The following is a 23,037-nucleotide window of genomic DNA, read 5'->3' as shown; positions in this document are numbered from 1 at the left end:
TGTTATATTATTTTTATACAATTCATAAATTATTATGAATTGCAATTATATTATAACCAAACACAATTTCAATTTAAAGATTAAAAAATCCTTACATATCTAAATAATTAGTAGTTCTTATGTCTTTAAAAAAAGTCCGTTATGATGATATATAATCTATTTTTTCATATGTTCATATTAGGGGTGTGCATTCAAGTTCCTTTTTTTTTTTTTTTTTTCTTTTTTTAAGTTTGGATTGCCCGTTGGGTTTGAATTGACAAAATTTTCAGTCAAAGTAACCCAACCCAACTCATGCTATTAATGGTTTAGAAAATATATATTTCTTAAATTTGTTAGTTTGATTTATTTTGGTATTCTAAAACTTAATTTTGATAAAATTAGAATATTATGTTTGATTATCTAAATTGTAATAATTAATTGTATAATGGCTTAAATATTTGAATTATACCCGAATTTTTATTAAGCATGATAAAATAATCCCAACGTGATGATCCAACTCGAACTCTATGAGTTGAGTTGAGTTAGGTTGGTTTTTGGAGTTACTATTAATTAGGTTGGGTTGAAAAATTTTCAACCTAAAAAGGCTGGCTTGGATTAGAAAATATTCCAAAGCGGTGGGATTGTTGATTGTTGCCTGTCATAATAGAAAGGCACCAGAGGTACTCAATGGGACCCTAAGAAGTAAGAACTAAAAAGTTTACCTAAGGTTTTTGAGCCCAAAACTATATATTCTTTAATTATTGATTTAGAAGGTAATGATCAAATGAGTGTTACTGTTATCTAGTAGTACTATAAAAAAGACATGATCATATTCACTAAATCCATTTAGAGCTGCAAATCTAGCTAAATTTTAATCACGCCCTCTTGGTCTTGGATCTGCTATACCTACCAATATTGAATGGAGACGTCATTGGCTGAGTTGACTCAATAACTTTCCTAGTAACTTCAATGATGAGAGTCCTATGCCTAGTAATATGCATTTTATAAAAAATGGAGAGGATGATAACCTTGAATGAATAATATTATGGCATATATATAATTAAAAAGGTATTCTTAACAAGTGCACTTAGAGAATTTGTTAATGGACAATTTTAGGTTTTTTTTTTTTTTTTTTGGTTGAGATAGTTTCAATATGATGCAAACCCTTTCCCTTCTAGACCCCAAGTACTTTGTGCATGGAAATGTGTTAATTCAAATATAAGGTCCTTAACATTTTGGAAAAGTTTTAATACTACTTTCATAGGATATATAAAAAGTTTGTTTATTTTTTTTCTTTTTTCATAACAAAAATTCTAGATATATTTTCTAAACCAATGCTTTCAAGGCATTTGTTAACTTTTTCCTAATTTAAAAGTAATCAAAATAAATTATTGATGTATCATGGATCACATTTATTATCTTGCTAGTTTGTAAGTCTTTTATAATAAAATTGATAATAGTTTTAGTTTTTTTTTATGAATATTAATAGTATCTTCAATGCCATGTCAAAAGCTTTTTATCTTTTGATGTTTCTAGGAGAGATATAAAGAGTTCTAATCCTGCAAGGCTCCAACTAAAGAATTATTCACACAAAAAATAAAAAATAAAAATCAATGCCATGATTACATGCATTGCTTTGAGAGAGAGAGAGAGATTAATTTTATCAGGTGAGCTGCACCCTGTAAGCCAACAAAACATTAAAACTTTGGAGTAGAAACCTGCAACATACTTCATTTAAGGTGGAGAATGAGCCACCTAATGGTGATGATATAGTTATTAGAAAAAAAAGAGACTATTGAGTATTCTTTCTTTCTAAAGTGAATTTGGGAATTTTATATTAAAAGGGATTCTCATCTATTCTTATATATTTCTTGAAATTAGTACTAAAAAAGAGGCATGATTAGTAAAATGATAGTAGTAAAAAACTGAACCCAATAGAATATATAAACAACACCTAGTAATTTAAAAAATAGCTGCATATCTGTCCCTCTGTGTTGCTTCCTTTGGACTCTTGGCATGCCTTCCAAAACTATAATGTTGGTATTGTTTACTCTGAACCAAAAGCTCTCATGCTACTCCTGTCTCTAAAGGCATTTACTCAAGTAGGACAAATATCCCAATAAACTAGTGGTAACACCAGCACTCTTTTTTATGCCTTTTGTTTCTCTTCCCTACAATCACGGTTACTATCTAATATTTTATTTTATTTTAAAAAAATTATAATAATACATTTTGCACGAATATTAAAAGGGCATGCCAAATGCAACCATAGTATTACTTTTTTTTTTTTTTTTTTTTTTTTGCTTAATAAAAAAGTACTTGCCAAATACTTTTTTTTTTTTTACTATTTTAGTCACATCTGCTTCATGAGACATTTTCCAGTTGAGTGTACTATCCTTCAAGTTCATAAACTCTCTTTTTTTTCCTTAATGTTTTGGGAGAGTAAAATAGGGATGCTGCATATATATATATATATATATATATATTAGCAAGACTGCATCATCAGCAAATGCAAATTCCAAACTTCATTATATCTTCAGGTGCTTTGATAGAGACCAACTCAATGGTACACCCATTTCATTAAGAGTTTTGTAACTCAACTAACACTTCTTGGTATTTCTAACGAAGATGTCTAGAAATCAAATCCCACTTCCCTATTGTAATTGATTTTGAAAAGAAAAAAATATTTCCAGCTTCAAAGGGAAATTGTCCTTTCTATTTGCTTCAAAATGGAGAGTTTCTTTCATAATGAAAACCTAATTTTCATAAATTTAGAAGTGTAAATAAGTTCATGTCATTTAATTTCCATCCCATTGAACAAAGAATGATAACTACTTTAAAATGATGTGGTGTCAATCATAATAATTTTTGGATCCGTGAAACACCAAATCTTCCCAATGAAGTAGTTAAGATCTTGGCCCAATAGAAATCAGCTACAAGTGGTCTCTAAAACTTAAATAATGCCACTGCAGTCCTCCATGCCAAAGAATTTTCACTCCAAGACAAAAGGACAACGTTCCTCAGTCACTGGAACTAGAAAACTTTATCCGGCAGTTCTGGATGAATAGCATAGATTTCCTGCCTTTTTTTTACCTCCCTTTTCTTGGTAAATGTTAAAAGTTTTGAACTGATATTACTTACACTGGCCTAGCTTATGTTCCCTAGTTGCTTTCAATGGGTAGTTTCAGGGATTACTTTTTCAGTACTTGCTATAGCTAGGTATCTGATGGTCATCACATGGTTAAGGCTGTCTGTTAAATAGGATCTGCTACATACAAGTGCATCTTTAAATTGGTCACTATAATGACAATGCTATGCCTTTAATCACAATGTGATGGAATGGTTCCAATGAACAGGAGAACCTAAAAGCTATGTCAAACTGTTACAAACCCAGCTAAAAATCCTGCTTCCAAGCTTTTGAGAATCCGAAAAAATTTGCTCCTGAGCAGATCAAATCACTTTTAAGTAATCAAGTTTGGAATCAACAATCAAATCACTTTCATAAACTACATCATAACTAGCATATTCCATCCAAATGATGGACAGCAATTACCAAATTTCAGTACCTCGCTCATCATGACAATGCCATTTTGCATATTGATGGTGTGGCAATGATTTTGATGATAATCCTTTCTAGTTTTTATTACAAAATCTGATGTGCTGGAATTTCAACAGGGAAACTACAAGATGCATATGCCCCTCTTCTTAATTCTCTGGAGCCAACTTATAGCATATCATATTACTGAAGCATAAAACTTTTACTGTTTTACAACTATGTAGGCATAAAATATTTCAAGAAAAAACCTTTACCTATTTATATATGTATTTACATATCCATCAAAAAGATGAAATTTCTGGATTTTAGGTGGAAGCCTCGGCAATGCCCTCACAAACATCTCCTCTGCAAATTGGGCATACACTACAGCAACAGCATATGAACAGAAGGGACAACGTTATATTAGAAAATAATTGAACTTAATTTATAAAGTAGACTCCAGTAAAATGATAAAATAAAAGCATGAAAGCATTGAAGATACCCGTGAATTTCTTTGAGCCATTTATCAATGCATGGCATATGATATTCATGACAACATGGGAGAACTCTTATTGTTTCCCCTTCCTCGTACTCAGCCAGGCAAATGTAACACCTGTTATTGATGACAACATATATAAGGACCTTGAATAAGTTCTGAAGATGAACAAAGATTATGCAATTTTCACTGTAAACTGTTAAAGAAATAGTGGGAATCATTCAAATGTATACTTCAAGAATAACCACAAGTAGAGGAACAGCAACATGTTCCAAACTTCCAAAGAAAAATTGTACATGTAGTCAATCTATAACTATTGGATCACTCAACTTTGGAAAATGCATAGATATCCGTTAACAATGCACATAATAAATTATCTATGTGAAGCTAATTTCAGTTAAATATATTCTAAAATTCATGTACAATTAGGCTCTTTAAGATCTAAGCTTGTTTGGTTTCAGAGAAAAAATAAGAAAAAAGAAACCACTGAATTTCCCTCATATACCCTCATGTAAGCAACACTTTCATATAAACAAACCAAACCTTATATGATGCATACTTCCTTTCTTTTTCTTTTTCTTTTTCCACGTTTTTTTTTTTTTTTTTTTTGGCCAAATAGACATATACCAAATAAACTTACTGGGCTCCATTTTCAGTTGCCTCGGCCTTCTTGTGATTCTTGAGAGGAAATGAGTCTACAACATCCACTGGAGCTGGCAGTGAAAGCACAGACGGCGAATCAGACACCGGGTGGTGATGGATTTCATCCAAGACCTGCATTTTGGAAATTATGATAATACTAAAGTGTTTAAATAAAAGTATGAACTAAAAAAGATAGGGGGAGAGAGAGAGAGAGAGAGAGAGAGCCTGCCCAGCCATCCTCTTATAATTCAGTTTTTTGCAAATTGCATGTGACAGTTCTACAATTCTATATAAGCAAAGTATGACAGCGCACTAAATAGTAATCATTTTATTAGACTAATGTTCACCTCCCTCCTCCTCTTGCCAGTCATGTAAACTAAGAATTATGGGCATTAGATAGTCTAACCCCATTCACATTATTAACAAATGCCTATGCTCTCTTAGATTTTGTTTTACACATGGTTAAGTCATGATCATGGGAGGAGGAGGGGATAACGGGAACTGACTTAAAAAACTATTATTCAGTGAAATTGAAATTTTAAGGTTTACTTCATGGCTTAGTTAACATGCTTTCCTTAGTTTTCAGGGGAACTCATGTACATTGCTATTCTCTCACTTGATTCTGTTAAGTTTTCTTTTTTCTTTTTAAAGCTAAAATAAACTTTTCATCCCAACTTGGTCCAAGTTCAAAATCCATCCATCAATTTTTTATTTTTTTTTAAAGCATATTTCAACCCTTTTTTTTTATTTTAAGGGGCAGACTATTCCACTCTTCAACAACTTCCTGGGAAAATACAAGATACAAGTCCCCAATTACACATGTTTATGGACGTACATGCAAGGAGACAGCCCAACCAGTGATCTTAAGGATGGAGCCTGCTAACAGAATATAAGCCAGATAAAATAAAACAATATGTGACTTGGGAAATCTACCTCAAATAGTGCATCAGCAAGCATGAGTATTTGAAAGATGCTTGCATGAATACTAGGCTCTTCAGCTGAAAAGAATGTCCCACAAGTGCATCTACCATTAGGGTGGAGTCCTGATGCACAGAAAGACATATGCCTGTCTTCATCATCCAGATCACTATGAACTCTTTCTGAACTCTGCAAGAATAGAAAATGCACATGAATGAAGGACAAAAATAAAGCAGACTGCAGGTGAAAGCAGAAAAAATCCATACACCGAACTGAAGACGAAAAACAGGGGATATAAAAGCGGGGGAAAAGGAAATATTTATGCAAAAACAAAGACATCACGCACTCATTGCATCTCTCTTCCAAAAGAACTGGAAAATAACTTCATATAAAATAGATCTTTGTTCCAACTTGTTACAATTGACATGGTACAAGGGGACAAAACCAAAACAATGCAATGCAAAAATTAAAGAACAGAAAAATAAAGGATAGGAAACCTAAAAGTCAACACCCATTATTGCTTGGAGACAGCACCAAGCATGAGACAAAACCTCTAGAAGTCAACATCTAGGGTTGGCTGGAGTCAGCACCAATAGGAGTCAACATTTTGTGGGAAATTCTATTAATCAATCAAACTGTGATATGTGATCAGCCTCCATAGGAGTACAATACAATACTAGGATTAAACCTAATTCTAATTGACAGAGGAAACCCTAACTCTAGTTGATTTGGGAGTTCCCAAACATTGAATTACAAAACATAAATTTGACTCTAAATAAGACTGAATTATTATTATTTTTTTTTTTAAGACTAAATTAAAATAAATATTTAGCTTTGCTTACCAAAACGATGCAATCATGCAACTTAAAAATTAAAGACTAGAAAATAAAGGATAGGAAACCTAGGAGTTACCACATAGGCTTGGTTCGAGTCAACAACAAGCAAGACAGAAAACTCTAGGAGTGAGGACCTAGGGTTGGTTGGAGTCAGCATCAAACCATTGGAAATCCAAGAGAAATTTTATTAACCAATCAACTTGTAATTTGTTTCCATAGGAGTATAATACTGTGGTTATATAGATTACTAAGACTAATCCTAATTCTAATTGACATGGGAAACACTAATTCTCATTGATAATTTAGGAGATCCTATTATTGAATTACAAAAATAGCATTGACTCTGATAAATTAATGCCTAAAATAAAATGCAAATTAATCCAATTAAATAAGACTAAATCAAAATATATATTTCTTTGCGCTTCCCCATCATGCTTACTACAAACAATTTGCTTACAAGCAAACCTTAGGAAGAAAGTAACATAAGAGCATGGGAAACGCACTTTTGCAAAGGAAACAAAAGAAGATCACCATCAATTTAACACCATGCAGTATTATAGAGACAGACTAGACCTACTAGGCTACTAATCCTTTAAATAATATAAAGCACTAGACAAATTCCTCACATTTACATAAGACGACATATTGAATAATGTAATAATTCCAGAACTGCAGCTTTAAAGCCAGCCCTGAATTAAATAATAAACGAAAAAAGGTTGGACCAGATTGACATCTAGTCAGAAACTTCATGTTACTCCATTAATAATGGGCTAGAATGAAAAGGTAGAATTCATGCTAGCAACCCCATATGGTGGTTGCAGTAATGTTGAGAGTAAAGAAAATGTAAACTTCACTACATAAATGAGTCATTCACAATGCTAAAATAATATATTACAAGTTTTAATTTTCTTGCATGGATTACAAGAGGAACAAATTAGGGTTGGAGCTTGCCCATGAACCCCATAAAGTGGCAAGATTTGGTTGGCAAACTCAAGGGGAATTTCTTACTCTAATTCTAACACATCCATTGAATTTTTTTCAAAAAGATATCCCTCTGCTGTCCAGTCCATTCCTACCACATCATGAGGTTGGACAGGAAGGCTCCAACCAACCTTGTCCTTTTAGGCGGAAGTGTGGAAGATATTCCCCCCCAAAAAAAAAAAAAATCAACAAAAAATTCTGCAAGTTGCCATTATAATTTTCATCATGGACATGTATTCAGAAGTTAGTAACAAAATCATATCTAAACACCCCCCCCCCCCAAATTACACTTCCATCAACTTCTATCAAGCAAACTTCAATCAAATTGCCCCGCCTAGAGGAATTGGTTTTCTAAAAACTAAAAATAGAATCACACTAGAAAACTTTCCTTTAGTTCAAAAGTTTGCGATGCCTAATCATTTAAGCCAATTCACCCTTATCCAAAAATTAAATAAATGTCTGACCCAATGGGTCATACTTTGCAAAAAAAAAGGATTTTTCAGAAGGTATTTATACTTTAAGAGCAAATACAAATAAGATTTTTTTTTTTTTTTTTTTTTTTTTTTTTTTTTTTTTTTTTTTTTTAATAAATTGAGATCCTTTTGACATGACTTTTTGAAAATTCCCAAAATAATGCATCACATGATAAGAAAAAGGGCATAAAGTATTACCTCATATCTTGACCACCGTCGTCTTTCACGTCTATGATGACCACCATAGCGAGGGTGTCTAGAATCATGACCAACCCCGTCATAATGGAGATCACTGAAATCAAGGAGCCATCTGTCATGAGATCTAAGACCATCAGCATGACTGGTTGCGAAAACAATCGTTGGGGAATCACTATGCTGTCTAAAACTGCGTCTTGAAAAAGTATCCCAAAACATTCCTCTACTACTTCTTGCCTCACGGTTACTTACATCTGAAATGCCTCTAAACAAAGTGTCAGAGGAGATACTCACCATATCAACATGAAGCCGACTTCTATTTCTCGAATCTTGTTCTGTAGCAGAAACAATGGATCCTAGACCTGAAGACGTGACCCTTTCAGCAGAATCATCTTGAAGCAATTGACAATTTTCTGGAGAATCAGGAACAACAGAAGCAGATCCAGAATCAGAATCAGAAGAATGGAGGCCCTTAGCTGCATCCGGAATAGATTCCTCAACTAAACATAAATTTGCGGGCTCCTGAACCACACTGCTTGAAGATCTATCCCCTGACTCTAGAGATGATTGTTCTTTAAAGGTAATACCAGATGTTTCACTGCTCTCCCTATGAAATTCCACAGGAGTACCATGAGCACTTGCCTGATGAGGCAGTAATCCGTCATTCTCAGAAAGGCATTTCCCACTGCTAGATGTTTCAAGATTTATCAGACCAAATTCAGCAGAACTTTTAACAACAGTACCACGAATGACTTCAGATGAGGCTCCACTATCAGGGCTGGAGCTACTGAACCCAGTTTCTGAAGTACAATTTGAGGATGGCTGCTCCATGGGCTTTAGGGATACACTATTAAGGGGAGGCTTCTTTTCTAGGGGTCTTGCTGTTGATTTAGTGAGATGATTTTCCACCTATAGTTAAAGAATTTACGAATTTAACATCACTGTTAAAACTGACATTGTGATGGTTCAATTTAACTTATAAAATGACAAAGTTCTGTGATAACAAAAATGACATGAACAAAACCACCAGCTACTAAGATAGATCTTCCCAATTCATCATACAAAAAATAGAAATACTAACAATTTTTTATTGGTAAGTTACGCACACATGCCTAGTGAGTTTTGAACCCAAAACCTTACCTCCACCTTTCTCTTACAAGAGGAGGAGGCGCCATTTGAGCTGGAGTATTCTTATACTTCAATTATAAATAAGTCACACTTTTTTCTTCTTTTTAAGGTAAGAACATGTTTTATCAACACGTTACCATAGAGAACTAACTGTAGCAAATTTTGTTCAACTTCATATTCAAAATGGAATAATGAGTCATTATACAAATACCATTAGCAAGTAATAACACTGTTGGTGACATTAACCTTACAGCCATAGTTCATAACAATAGGATGGCAACCATCAAACTAAATCTTAACATCAGATTTAGTAAGGTTTGAATTTCTCTCTCTCTTTATTGGGTCGGATTTAGTCTTATTTTTAGAACTACATTGATTAAAAGCTTCTACGTATCCTCCACGAATTTGTTCCCTAGTTTTCATAGAAAATTAGCAAATATTTAACAGACCCACAAATTAATAATGATAAAATCAGTACTAAAGTGCAATAGATGCTCTGGAATTTCAATCCTAAATTCAGAATAAGTAAAAACTAAGAGACTGGATGATAGAAAGCAATTTGTTAATTTCATACTTTTCATTGATTGGTATAGGATATACAAAACCCCCCTCGGCTCGACCAAGAATAATTTCAACTATTCAGCTTATAAGAGGATGAGGCTTTCATTTTTCTGAACCCAACAACCACATGCAAAACACATGATTCAACACTTTGGTTTATAATTCTTTCCTTATTATCTCGGAACCAAAACAAAGGGTAATGAAAGGCTTACAAAATAAAATTAAAACAATATCATCCAGTTAACAAAAATAAAGACCTTTACTACCAATTAATTAAAAAAAGTACAAAAGGGGTATATATAATAGAATTCTTAAAGCTATTTCCATGTGAATTTAACAACAAATGATGGAGTTTTGAGTTTTGAGGATTTTGCTCCAATTAAAACCTTTACTTGCCATGTTATGTATTTGACATAACAGCTTACACCTAATTATTTCTAAATCCACATATTATTAAGCCTATTAAGCTTTAAAAAAGGCTGACCCAAGTCATAAAAATGAAATCTTTATCTTTACCCTTTCATAATTCATTCTAAATCCTTTAGTTCAAACACTTGCATAGATGTAGATGAAATTCAAAAGTGAGAATTGAAACTATGAGAGGTTTAGAGTAGTACCTGAAAGGGAGTGTGAGAACCAGAGGAAGCACCACAGATGAGAAAGGAAAGCTTAGACCTTTTTGACATTGCTGTGCCTGAGCGGCTCAGCTGTGACCTTGACCCAGATGGGTGTGACCCCATGCAACTGTTGCCTGAACCCATGTTTGAGTTTTCACACTACTGCTTTTGCTTTTGCTTTTGCTTTTACTTTACCCCAACAACAAGAAGAACCAGACACAGAACACAGAGAAATGAAATAAATTTTTTGGTCATGCAAAGAAGGAAAGAACAAGGAAGATAGAGTCAACCCACTAATCTAATCCAACCAGAATGGTTGTGTATCGGCATCAGCATCTGTATCAGGTGGACCCCCAGATTGTAGAAAGTTGAAACACTAAGCTAGACTAGACTCTTTTGGTCTTTGTCTTCTTCTTTTTTTTTTTTTTTTTCTTTTTTTTTTTTCTAAAATTCAAATTACAACCTTAAAAGTTAGCAAATATATATATATATATATATTTGGTCTCCAAAATTTATTATTTTAATTTATAAATTTTAATATTCATTTTTCACGTAAGTGTATTATTAGATTTAACAACAATTTTATAAATAAACATGGATAGATTAGCTAAAGTTATATAAATTTTAAATGTTAAAGACTAAAATAACAAAAAGAAATAGACTTTAAAGATGTAAATGACTTGTTGTATCTTTCAAAAACCAAAAAAAAAAAAGAGACAAGACAAGATCAAAATGGCAATTCATCCCAACTTTGGGTCATTCAAATACTTTTTTTTTTTTTTTTTTTTTTCTAGCACCTTTAATTATTTCAATAAGTTTAGATAAAACTGATCAATCGAGGGCCACAATATTGCAAAGGGTGATTTCATTTAGATTTTTTTCAAAGCTAGATGATTGGTTTTATTGTAGACTTTTGTGGAACAGCACAAAAAGTGTTTAAATTTTGAGAAGACCATTTTATGTTTTATTTTTCTTAACCATACAATTTATGAAGAAATAGAATAGAAGGAAATTTTAAAAATATACGTGTATAATGAATCAAGATGGAATGAGAAGAAAAAAAAGGATAGAATAAAATAGTGAAGAAATGTTTTTTTTTAAGAGAAAAATAGTGAAGAAATCTTAAATTGATTAATTTAGTACTCTAACGTAGAGTTCAATTTGGTTTTTCAGGAGTGTTATTTTTTAATTTATCTAGTCAATTACTAATTATGTCAATTTAGTTTCTTAACTTTCAAAGTAGAACCAATTCATGAGTATTTATTCTTGAATTTTTTTTTCTATCTATTTAATCTTTTTTTTTAAGTCAATAAAATATGAAGTATACATTGAAAGGTTATTATGAAAAATATAGAAAGAAAACTATAAATAATTTTGCTAAATTTAAAATAGAAGGCTCAAAGAGAACATTGATTTAATTCACCTTTTTTCGATTCCAAAGGAAACCAGCAAAACCCAGAAAATTGAAGTAAATTCCCAAGTCAGAGACTAATAATTGATTGAGAGAAAATATTTTGGTTTCTCTTCAAAGTAAAGTAAATTTCAGGGAAAGCCACAAGTGGGACTGAATACTTCACAGCTTTTTGCCTCATAATCACTGTCAGTGCTAAATTTATTGGTGGTGCAGGTGCCCACGATGCTAATAATAAAAAATAGAAAGATATAAACTAGCGCATTTTGTTTGGTATACACAAAAAGAAGTATGCTAGATTATGAATTTACAACTTAATTGGCAGGGGCTGACTTAGTAGTTATTAAGATTTCATGATATTCATCAGATCTGGATTCGAAATCAAAGGCCTAATAATAGATCTTTACTACAACCCAGCCAAAATGGGTTTACTCAAAACAGTGCATTACTCCCCAAATTTTTTTTTTTCTCAATTAGCACTGTTCAAACCTCCATTCACACTATTTATATAGACTAATAGATATGGGGGCACCTTGTTAATCAAGGTAATCCACTAATTATAAAAATATATGTAATTTTTTTTTTCTCCTTGATAAGTAAACAAGAAAACATATCTTTGCCTTTAAGAATACCCAAGCAAAAAGTTTCTTGAATATTACGATAAAATAGAAAACAAATCCTGAAGTCTTGCATCCATCAAAAGGGTTAAGAACAAAAACCAAAAAAGAGCAAGCTACTACAAAATTTAATCCAAGCCAATATCTCCAGCCTTCTCTATAACAATCAATCACTTTCACATCCCTGTAAATGCCTTCTTCCCAGCACTAACAGAGCCAGCAGAGAGGACTTTCAACACATTGAACCTCACTGTTTTTGACAAAGGCCTGTAAAATAAATTAATCGTTTAAGATGTGTGTATATATATATATATATATATTAAGTACAGTCATAGTGAAAAAGAAGCGAAATTGGTATTCTAAAGAGGGAAAGAAAATGATCAGGGAAAAAGAAAGATCAGACCCTGCAGTTTATAATACAAACCTGCATTGGCCAATAGTAACATAATCGCCTTCTTTCACACGGAAGCATGGGGAAATATGGGCTGGAATGTTCGAGTGCCTCTTCTCATATCTGAAAAACAATGTCAGATTGATGGATGAGAGAATTTCCTTAAAGAAATTGAGAATGTAAAAAGGGGTCACAAACAATAAGTATTATATTCTTATTCATATAAATGATATCACTGGCTATCACAGAACATATTAAGAAATGAAAAATTAAAAGATGAGAAACTGAAGCATATAAGAAGTTGTGTTCTTGCCTCTGATATTTCTTGACAAAGTGAAGGTAGTCCCTTCGAACAATTATGGTCCTCACCATCTTGGCACTTTGGCAAGTTCCAGAAATAATACGACCTCTGATAGAAACGTTGCCAGTAAATGGGCACTTCTTGTCAATATATGTTCCTGCAAACAATGGAGGGCAACGTCATTCTTCAAATGTGATTTTGAAGAAAAAAAATGATGATTCATTAATGACTAGTTCAGTACTACAGAGGCATGTACCACTGGCGAAAGGAGACTTAAGGTGCCAAGTCCACTCCTTCATCGTCTAAGGCATGAGACACCTAACTCTATATACAATTATCATACATATAATGAACTCAAATCATATGTAACTAATGCATATTGGGCACAGTTTGAATTTTATATATTGTAGGAGGCTCAATAAGTTAATTCTAAGGACAGACTAAAAATAAAAAGAGAACAACTATTAAAGCTGAAAAATTATTTATTAAAATAAAAATAAACTAAATTGGGGCTGAAAGAAAGTGAGGTGAGAGAGAAGAAAGATACATCCACATCCACTAACATGAATTACTTATAGAACTATCTGCTTTTGCAAAAGTACAAAACTTCCTTTTATTTGCTGAATTTCATTGAGGTTCTCAACTCAAACGTCTTAGAGCCTGTCTACGGTGCTTTGGCAATCGCCTAGGCTCTAAAGGCAAGGCACTCACTAAGGCACCTCACCTCACTCAAGCACCCAGCTCGCTTTTGATTATACTGCACACACGTGATTACACGCCAACAAGTTCAGCTCAAGTTAGAAATTTACAACTCATGATTGAAGTAAAGGATGAAGCCAACAAATATGTAACAATCTCGACTCAGGTTGATATTGCAGAAAATGCCTAGACATTCTATAAGTTTATGCTAAGCTCATTAGTAGTTCTCTCAACTTGTACTGTGCTTAAATTGAGCAATAATTTGCTTATGATGCCATGCTTTCATTAGATTGGAACTTGGAAGTCTCAGGCTAGGCGCACCACATCATCAAGGAAGACTTATATATAGTGCACCAATTATAAGTAGTAACTAATCAACTATTTAGCTTAGTGATACAAAACATGAAGAATGCCCAACAACCTCTAATCAGTCAGATCCTAGTCATTCAACATAAAGCAATGATATTAAACCAAATGCCAAGCATTGGAAATTTTCTACACGCAAGGCCAAGTCCGAAACCAATTAAATTTTACTTTGAATAAAAACATCAAGGACCTTTTTTTTAGAAAAAACGGCAGAAAAACATCATCAAGGACCATAGATATACCAACAAGTGTGGAACTTTTCGTTTAAACATAGGCAGATACCAGATATTATATAGCAAAATGCAACATTAGGAAAAGAAATCTTAATAACTTCAGTTATTTATTAATTCACAGCAGAAATTAGTGCCCAACAAAAAAAAAAAATTGCAAAACTAAATATGTCAAAACAAGCAAACCTTCAATTGCATCTCTGGGTGTCTTGTAATTCAACCCAATGTTCTTCCAGTAGCGATTGCCACCCTTTCCAGGCCTCTTGGCCTTCCCAGATTTCTTTGAGCTAAAAAAAGAACAAACACATTCCCAACATAATCAAAAAATCAGATCAAATAAACAAATAATTGCAACAAAAGAAAGCCCATTTAACAGTACCTTAGAAACACCTTGGGCTGCTTCAAAAATGCCTTCTCAGTCTGAAAAACCAGAGCAAAATACCAAAACCCATTAATAAAAATCCAATCTTGAAGTCTGTAAAGAGCTCAAAATACAAACTTCGTAACAGTTTCTAACCCAATCAAACAGAACACAAAAAGTAACACAAACAAATTATATATATATATATATAGAGAGAGAGAGAGAGAGAGGATCTGAACCTGTTCAGCCATGGTTGAGGAGATTGGGAGACGTAGGAGGTGGAGAAAGAGGAGGCAGAAAGAAAGTGTTATAAAACCCTAAACCTGAAGTGAAACACAGTGAAAAGCTTAACGGATTTAGGTGATTTATAAATGGGCTATTTATGGGCCATAATTTGGGATTTTTGTTATTATATTTATTGGGCCAAATTGGGTGACCCGATACACTATTTCGTGTATTGAATGTAATTTAGGAATTAGTATTTATATTTTATAGAATAAGTATTATTGTTACGTTAAGCTTTCAACAAAATCAGAGTGGCGCAGCGGAAGCGTGGTGGGCCCATAACCCACAGGTCCCAGGATCGAAACCTGGCTCTGATATTTCCAGAGAAAAGCTTCCTTGTGGCACCAAACACTTTTTTTTTTTGGGAATGACAGTGGACCCAACTTGATATGGGCTTTAGCCTTTATTTTCTATAATTTTTTTTAGTGGACGCATCTGGATATGGGCTTCATGTTCTCTAATTTTTTCCCCCCTAATTTATCTTTTTTAAGAGTATTGAATGTTTAACCTCATATTAACAACAAAAGTAAGTTGTTGAAGTTCGAACCAAGCCTACATATAATATTTTAGTTTGAGCTAATCAAAAAGTCCAAAAAATTAAGCTTGGCTTGGCTCAACTTCTTTCATTAATTAAGTCAAGCGAGCTCAAGATCAAACATAAGTAAGGATGTATAGAATATTCGCTTGACTCGCCAACTTGCCTGACCTACAGCCGACTCGCCTGCCCCATGCAGGTTATTAAGTTAGGTGGTTTGGGTTGAGCGGGTTAGACCCCCAAAATAGTGGATTGAGTTGGGTAACGGATTGAAACATTGCCAACCCACTACAATTGACCCACTCACTTAATTATAAATAAATAGAAAAATATATATTAGCTCGAAATATTTAACCGTATATTTTCTTATTTAAATTTAATCAATTTTTACAGCTAATCAGTAAAAATTCCTTAAAGAAAATATAAAAAGTCACATTGAAACCCTAAACTCACTTTAGCCGTATACTACATATACTCTGTATTTAGCCTTCACCTTCAGCCAACATTGAAGCCTTTTTTTATTTTTTATTTTTTATTTTTTTATTTTTTTTATTCCTTCAATTCTTCACCTTCCATCAGCTGTGTACTCTCCTAGACAACCACAAATGTAATTGTTTTTTTTATGTCTTGTATTGCTTAATGTTTGTATCTATATTTTTTTGAGTATGTTGTTTGTCTTTTTGATTTGGGCTCCATACATTCTTGTGAATCTACAAAATATTTTGTCTTTTGATCCATTATATATATTATAAAAAATGTTATGGTATTACATGTAAAGCCAGCTATACCTATAAACTCAAATCAATCCAATGAAGATGCAAACAAATACAAAATGACATGTAACATTAGATTGAAAAGCTAAAAGGTCATTTAGTTTCTAATAATAGAGCTAGTTTTGCTATTGTGCACGTGTAATACTCATAGTGGTTCTTAAATTCTTATAGTTTGTAATACGGTTAGTTTAGGCACCAATGTTTGTTATCCTTGTATGTAAGTATATATATTTTGTAGTTTATCAAAAGAATAATGTCAACCCGCCCAATCTGCAAGTTGAAACTGCTAAAATTTGTAACAAATTTGCCAGATTTAGAATTCGGTGGCGGATTGGAATTTTCCCAACCTGCTAGTGGCAGATTAGATAGAAATATTGGCCTTTACCCACTCAATCCGATCCGCACACACCCATAAACACAAGTACATTATCAAGCCAATTTTAGGCATATTATTAAAGCCATTTGGCTTCGATTTAATACAATATGAGCTTATTTTTCAAATCCATATGAATCTTACTACCAAGTTCTTGAAACGGGCCTAGGCTCGACTTCTCTTTCATCGAGCCATATTGCTCATGAGTATGTTCATGAACAATTGTTTTTGCTTCACCTGTAACAAACATGAGCAAATTTTTATCGAGTTAAGTTCAAATTGTTTATGTACAACTTGTTTCTTTTACAGCCCTATGATAAGAAATTTTGGAGCACCTAACTGACGAGAGACCGCAGAAGGGGGTAAAATGGGTTCAACAAAAGAGTGAGGTAATTTAGAGGTAACAACCCAAAAAACCCCCCACAGTATTAAGAGTTTATTACTACTGTGTCTACCGTTGGTTAAGCTTCCCCAACAGCCTTGCATTCGCCCTTCTCTCTTTGTCACCCAAAATTGGGGCTCCAACTCGCGTGACTCTTTACACCCAGAGAGAGAACCACTACAGCTCCCTAAGCTCTGATTTTATCATTTTTGCCAAACACTAACGATCACAGACAATAAACCAGTAATCAATAAGGAGACGCACAAAAAACTGATAAGAGCTACAAAATAAATAAAAAAAGGAGATGCACAATCAAGACCCCTTTTTTTAATATATTGATAAGATCCAAGATCTAATCAAGACAAAATTTATCTGGGCTGCATGAGCTTGGTGATCTCAACGACATTGTCAACAAAGATGTTGCTGACGTTCGTGCTCTTGTGATCACAATCAAAATCCTTGAGGGTCTTGATGATGAGCATGGTGGTGGAGGGGACAAGCACGATGTTGCGCGGTGAACATGCCTCATCAAAGGCAGATATTAGGGTATCTTTCTGCATAATGATGCATTCAATGCGGTATTGCACAGCAACAAAAATCATTATGCATTCAATGAGGAAAATGCACTTTGCATGTCATATTTCATGCAACGCAAATGTAACTCAAAAACATTATAAATTAGGAGATCTAATGATCCATCTTAACTGCCAGATCCAAGAGTACATGATCCCCAATCCACAATATATGGAGATCAACATTAGAGGTACAAAAGGAAGCTTATTACCAAAAATTAAAGGATGCAAAAACTGGCTCCATATCTCAACCACCAAAAGGCCTACCAGATAACTCTTCTCAACCCCACCAATAACAAACCCTTCTTTCTTGTCAGCTCTACTGGAATTTCCCTTTAATTTTAATTGTTCATCTTTTTTCTTTATACGTGCAGCTGCTTTAGCTTCTTCACCCTTAGTGAATTGTGCAGAAAATGCTAACCACATTATAATTGAGTGTAACAGCAGCAAAAGAACTTTTATTGGGTATTCTTGGGCTTCAAACAGAAGTGGGAACAATGAGTAGCAAGACACTGCAAAGCAAACATAAAAGCATTTACCCACATTAGTGTCCAAGTTTGAAGGTAAGAAGTAAGAATGCCAATAAATGGGGGAAAATTCTCATTTAGGGTTCGGGGTAGCTCTATTATCTTAGTAAATTGTTAATGTTCTAATCTAATTCATTTAAAAAGCTTAATTGCTTATAAATTTGAATTATTTTAGAACTACCAAGTCTACTATACATAAAACTTGCATATTACTAAAAAAGAGTTAGAACTTTTCAGGATTTTGCTTTGGCCTAATATACATTCAAAATACCACCTTTTATGTACTCAACAAACCTTATCAAAGAACTACACCACTACTTGTTCATGATTCCTGCTCAATCTAGGGTAATAGTTTTTAAGGACTAAATATATGAATGAAATTTCAGAGTTCATGTTTGAATAATTTAAGTAACGGATTCATGTTGGGTGCAAAAACAAGGAAAGTGCCTAGTAACAATGTAGGATTAGCTATGCAATATACAATGACTTCACATAGTAATCATGAGGGCAGAAAATGCCAAGGATAAAATAAATAGCAAGTAAGAAACTAAGCAGCAGAAAACATTTATCCTAGCAGAAACAGTAATGGAGTTGGTAATGGAGTCTATGGCCAAGGTCACTTTAAAATAGTAAAACATAACTTATTAACCTTTTAATCTGCCCTAGAAGGCAATCTGGGGATAGGGAGATAAAAAAAACAAACAACAGAACTCATAATAATGATAGTTCTGACTACTCCAGTACACACAGGAAATCATGCTATGAGATTATGCTTGTTCAGAGAATTACTTAAACCCCAAGAGCAACAAAAAACCAAATATCAACTAAAGACATTGTCTAATTCAGAATAAATAAAAAGTTAGGAGGAAGCAAACGCTGAAATAACACAGCAGCATTTAGCAAATCATAGACCATAACACATGCATTTTGAAGCATAATAACCTAAATAGAAGCCAAAAGTCCCACAAGTATCCCCTAGTAGTTCATAAAGAGATGACACAAGCAGGAAGAACCATACCTATTGATAGCCAGAAATAATGCCTTGCATTTTCCAAACTTTGCACTGCCACGAAGGCAAGAGGAATGACAAAATGGAGTGATGCCTTCTCATGAACATGCCATCCAAATAAGAAACCACACGTGTAAGCATAGGTTACCCATCTAGTAATCATCCCTGGCTGGGGATTTCTCCAAGCCTTGATGAGACAAGGAGATAAGGCTAGCAGGACCATTGCGAAGGTTGCCAAGGGGGTGATCTGCCATTACATTCATTCAGATATAGAAATTAAGTCTCTCCAACATTTGGAAATGAATTTAGATAAATAGAAAAACCAAAAATTTATCAATTAAATAACTCATTCCTTCATGCTGTAAGTGAAAAATGTCTATAACCACTCAATAATCTCTTATAACATAATCACCTCATGACAATTGAAGCTTAAGAATTAATTGATGAGCTCTCCCCCACCCCCCACTAAGCTAGGTTATATTATATTGTTCACAAACTACAATGAGTAACTCCTAGCTGTGGAACTAAGGCAAATTTGTAAGAGACCAAATATCCAATGCTCACATATTCAACAATCTTTATCAGCTTTGGTAGATTTCTAGCTTTGGATTTCATCTAATAACTGTCCAATATAAGTGCATCTTAGTCAAGTTTGCCATATATAATTACCTGAGGTAGTATAGCAAAAGGCAAGGAATCTCCAACTAGCCCACCAGTAAACGAAGCTTCTGGTGTCTGACTAGCAAACCCCAGCTTTCTAAGAAAAAAAGCGAGTCCTTTATCTAGAATAATATAAAACACCCAAAAATTTGGAGCCCAGTATGCATGGCAAAGTCCTCTACCAAAAGGGAACATACGGCGAAGGACTTGTTGTATCTGCAAGGTAAGAATTGAATCAATACATATTAAAGATCAAGTGAGGAGTAATGGCTCCCAGTTGTTAGTTGTTAAGGAGGAATATGCATCCTCCTTACTTTTTTTTTATTAATTGACTAGATATGTCATGGCCATGATGAGTTCCACACGTAATATTAAGATGCAGGTAAAACACGAGAAACTGATGCAAGTGACGGAAAGTAGAGGTGCAGCAAGCTCTCTTTTAGTGAAGACAAAAATGTATGGTAGTGAACTAGTGTGTTTCATCTTATAGTTCACTTTTATCTAGTCTTTAACTGTCCAAACTAATGAATACTTCAAATCCAGCTCATATTAACATAAATCAGAGGTAATTCAAGGAAAAATAAGGGAGAAAAGAGACATGCAGTCCTATAGAAAACCATTTCATATATAATTAAAAAATTCCACTTAAATACATAGGATGTGCATAATTAGAAGAAAGATTTGCATGTAAAATATATATATAATGATATGTTGCAAGTACTTATAAAAAATAAATAAATAAATGATATTTTGTAAGTACACATTATCACCATAAGAGCAATTAAACTAGTAGTAACTAGTTCACTGTAAGATTCTTGAACGCAAAAAAAGAAATCCATGATGAAACCAAACATAATCATTTTGAACAGTTTTCTGACTATAGCATTTTGGTTCTTAAGTTGTGGAATTAGCCATCCCAAACCCAATCAAACATGCTGGACTTTTACAACGCATATATCAATGTGTGATTATAATCACAATCAATGATTACTTACACATGAAACAATGATTATTTATTAACCTAAAGCTTCATGAGAAGAACTGTTATTTGTATATTTAATACATTTTTTTTATAAGTAATAAGAATTTTATTGGGAAAAAACAATGTGAAGCCAAAAAAAGATAAGCAAAGTTAGAAAATTATTACAGAGAAGTTTCAGTTAAGTGTTTTCCTAATTTGCCAAAAATATGACAATGGAACCAATATCTCAATTCAACCATAGAGATTCAAGATCAACGTTCTCTATTTTGACCAAAATATCTTTAAAATGTTTTTAAAAAAACCCCTAGAAAAGTGGAATATAATGTTCCTCAAATTCTTCATACATTCATGATAATGAATCTTGAACTTCTCAATCTACCTTCAGGTTTTTAACAGTTTTTATGTGGATTGAGGATTCCATTACATGATTTTAGTAGTCTGTTTCTAAATTTGAACCCAGTATGATAGGACTTCAAAACGTAGTTAATGGCCTAACATACAACTTAACATTTAAGCTTTACATAATCAGAGCAGTTTTTGACCTCCAATTGATTTTTGTTCAAAAATCATAAGTTTACCTCTTTCCTAAAAAATTTCTAAATTGATAATTTCCACGCCAACTCTTTAGACTCACATTAACAAAAAGAACTTATTTTATCCATCTAAACAAGCAATGGTTGCTACATTAACACAATACACTAAATAAACACAACATGCCTAGAAAACATTTTTGCAAAGTTTGACAAATAATAAACTCAAGTCTAAAGTCCAAAGTTTTGAGTATTTAGCTACAAGCAAATACAAAATGTATGTATTGGCCAATTCCGAAAGAATAACACTCAATCAATCTCAAGTCTAAAGTTTGATTAACTAGCTACAAGCATAGACTGACCAGGAATAAATTTATAAAGCACAACACAATGTAGTACAAAATACCACACCAAATGAGAATTCAAGTCAAAATTCAATTCACCTGCCCATGATAGACAAAAGGCCCATACGCCACCACGAAAACTGCCACAACCACGGCCCCCAAAACCGAAAGACGCCGGAATCCCTTCACCAATCCACACCAACAATAATGCCTAAACAAATACACAAAATAAACCGGCGCAGCCACGGCAAACAAGTGCTTAAAGCACAACAGAGCCGCAAAGAAAAACCCACCAGCCAAATCCTTTCCTTGCTCCAAAAACGAAAGCGAGATCAACAAGATCCCCAACAGAAACCCATTGTACTGAAAATGCAAATGGTCCACAATCACAAGCATTGGGGACCAAACAACCAATACCCAGATCAAAATTCGCTTCCTTGAATCCAAATCCTTGGTCAATCTATAAACCCCATATAAAAGACACGAATCAGAGAGGATCACAGTGATTCTTTGGAAGAAAATGACAGAGTTGGAGGTATAGTTGAGACCCTTTTGGAGGTCAACGATTTGGGGGTCAATGAGGTAAGCGAAAATGGAGAGGAAGCGTTCGAAGTAGGCGAAGAGAGGAGGATAGTCGAGGGTCCAAGGGCTGGTTTCGTCGAAGTACCATTGGGAGAGAGGGAGAGAGTGAGTGAGAGCAAGCCAGTTGCGGTGGACTTCGAAGTCAGTGCTGTGGTAGGAGGGGATGAGGAGGAGCTTTAAGCAGGTGGATATGGCGAAGAACCATAAGAGGTCTGACATTGATGGATTGGTGGCGATGGGTTTGGGTTTCAGTTTGTCTGTTATTTCATTTTCATGTAGAAGAACTGAAGAAGAACTGAAAATTGAGGGAAATTCTCCTTCATGGCTAATGCTTATTGGTTATATAGGGAAAGGAAGAGGAAAATCCAACAAGTCTTTAATTTTTTTTGTTTTTGTTTTTGTTTTTGTTTTTTTGTTATATTTGGCTATCTAGCAAAAGGGGTCTCTATTATGTAGTAACTCATCAACCTCACGTTACGTGATGACAAGTAATATAACGTGTACTATTGGAGGTAATTCATCGACTCTACGCTACGTGATGATAGGAAATATAATGTGTACCATCGAAGTCTTGACAGAGATTATCATGTGTATCACTAAGTGAAGCAATATGAATACTCCTCCCATCACGTTGAAACTTGATGACTGTTGTTGTCAGAGTTTCCAAAATCGAGATCTTACATGGAATTGATGAGAGTGTTGAAGGATTGGTTCGAGAATTATAAGATCCTACTTTTTGATTAAAA

At 33.7% G+C, this 23,037-nt stretch overlaps 3 protein-coding genes and 1 non-coding gene across 4 annotated transcripts; 1 reads left to right on the top strand and 3 right to left on the bottom strand.

The window, feature by feature from the left end:
* Positions 1 to 3,453: 3,453 nt before the first annotated feature.
* Positions 3,454 to 10,694, bottom strand: LOC126723330 (uncharacterized). The gene is made up of 6 exons (XM_050426685.1): positions 10,362 to 10,694; positions 8,059 to 8,964; positions 5,586 to 5,759; positions 4,651 to 4,784; positions 4,017 to 4,127; positions 3,454 to 3,898 (listed from the first exon to the last, which is right to left on the bottom strand). The coding sequence occupies exons 1-6, from the start codon at positions 10,503 to 10,505 to the stop codon at positions 3,841 to 3,843; spliced, it is 1,527 nt and encodes a 508-aa protein (XP_050282642.1). The 5' UTR covers positions 10,506 to 10,694; the 3' UTR covers positions 3,454 to 3,840.
* Positions 10,695 to 12,401: 1,707 nt separating this feature from the next.
* On the bottom strand, positions 12,402 to 15,133 carry LOC126723329 (40S ribosomal protein S11-2). Its single transcript, XM_050426684.1, has 6 exons — positions 14,977 to 15,133; positions 14,756 to 14,796; positions 14,563 to 14,663; positions 13,094 to 13,238; positions 12,814 to 12,903; positions 12,402 to 12,656 (listed from the first exon to the last, which is right to left on the bottom strand). The coding sequence occupies exons 1-6, from the start codon at positions 14,986 to 14,988 to the stop codon at positions 12,566 to 12,568; spliced, it is 480 nt and encodes a 159-aa protein (XP_050282641.1). The 5' UTR covers positions 14,989 to 15,133; the 3' UTR covers positions 12,402 to 12,565.
* Positions 15,134 to 15,267: 134 nt separating this feature from the next.
* Positions 15,268 to 15,339, top strand: TRNAM-CAU (transfer RNA methionine (anticodon CAU)). Its single transcript has one exon. It is a non-coding gene; the product is annotated as a tRNA-Met (tRNA).
* Positions 15,340 to 17,666: 2,327 nt separating this feature from the next.
* Positions 17,667 to 22,617, bottom strand: LOC126723327 (probable dolichyl pyrophosphate Glc1Man9GlcNAc2 alpha-1,3-glucosyltransferase). The gene is made up of 4 exons (XM_050426683.1): positions 21,809 to 22,617; positions 19,863 to 20,069; positions 19,203 to 19,440; positions 17,667 to 18,169 (listed from the first exon to the last, which is right to left on the bottom strand). Exons 1-4 carry the CDS (start codon positions 22,508 to 22,510, stop codon positions 17,757 to 17,759), a joined length of 1,560 nt encoding a protein of 519 aa, XP_050282640.1. The 5' UTR covers positions 22,511 to 22,617; the 3' UTR covers positions 17,667 to 17,756.
* Positions 22,618 to 23,037: the final 420 nt, after the last annotated feature.

This window comes from Quercus robur, chromosome 4 (assembly GCF_932294415.1).
Source record: "Quercus robur chromosome 4, dhQueRobu3.1, whole genome shotgun sequence".
NCBI classification, from domain to species: domain Eukaryota; kingdom Viridiplantae; phylum Streptophyta; class Magnoliopsida; order Fagales; family Fagaceae; genus Quercus; species Quercus robur.
This window is presented reverse-complemented; position numbering and strand designations above follow the sequence as displayed.

Coding starts and splice junctions, on each gene's coding strand:
- LOC126723327 (XM_050426683.1), bottom strand. CDS start 22,510: ATGTCAGACCTCTTATGGTTCTTCGCCATATCCACCTGCTTAAAGCTC. Junction 20,070..21,808: donor CTTTTGTCTATCATGGGCAG/GTGAATTGAATT, acceptor CTTACCTTGCAG/ATACAACAAGTCCTTCGCCG. Junction 19,441..19,862: donor CTTTTGCTATACTACCTCAG/GTAATTATATAT, acceptor ATGTAATGGCAG/ATCACCCCCTTGGCAACCTT.
- LOC126723329 (XM_050426684.1), bottom strand. Junction 13,239..14,562: donor ACCCAGAGATGCAATTGAAG/GTTTGCTTGTTT, acceptor CATTGTTTGCAG/GAACATATATTGACAAGAAG. Junction 12,904..13,093: donor TTTGTCAAGAAATATCAGAG/GCAAGAACACAA, acceptor ATTGTTTTTCAG/ATATGAGAAGAGGCACTCGA.
- LOC126723330 (XM_050426685.1), bottom strand. CDS start 10,505: ATGGGTTCAGGCAACAGTTGCATGGGGTCACACCCATCTGGGTCAAGG. Junction 5,760..8,058: donor GACGGTGGTCAAGATATGAG/GTAATACTTTAT, acceptor CTATTCTTGCAG/AGTTCAGAAAGAGTTCATAG. Junction 3,899..4,016: donor TGGCTCAAAGAAATTCACGG/GTATCTTCAATG, acceptor CTGTTGCTGTAG/TGTATGCCCAATTTGCAGAG.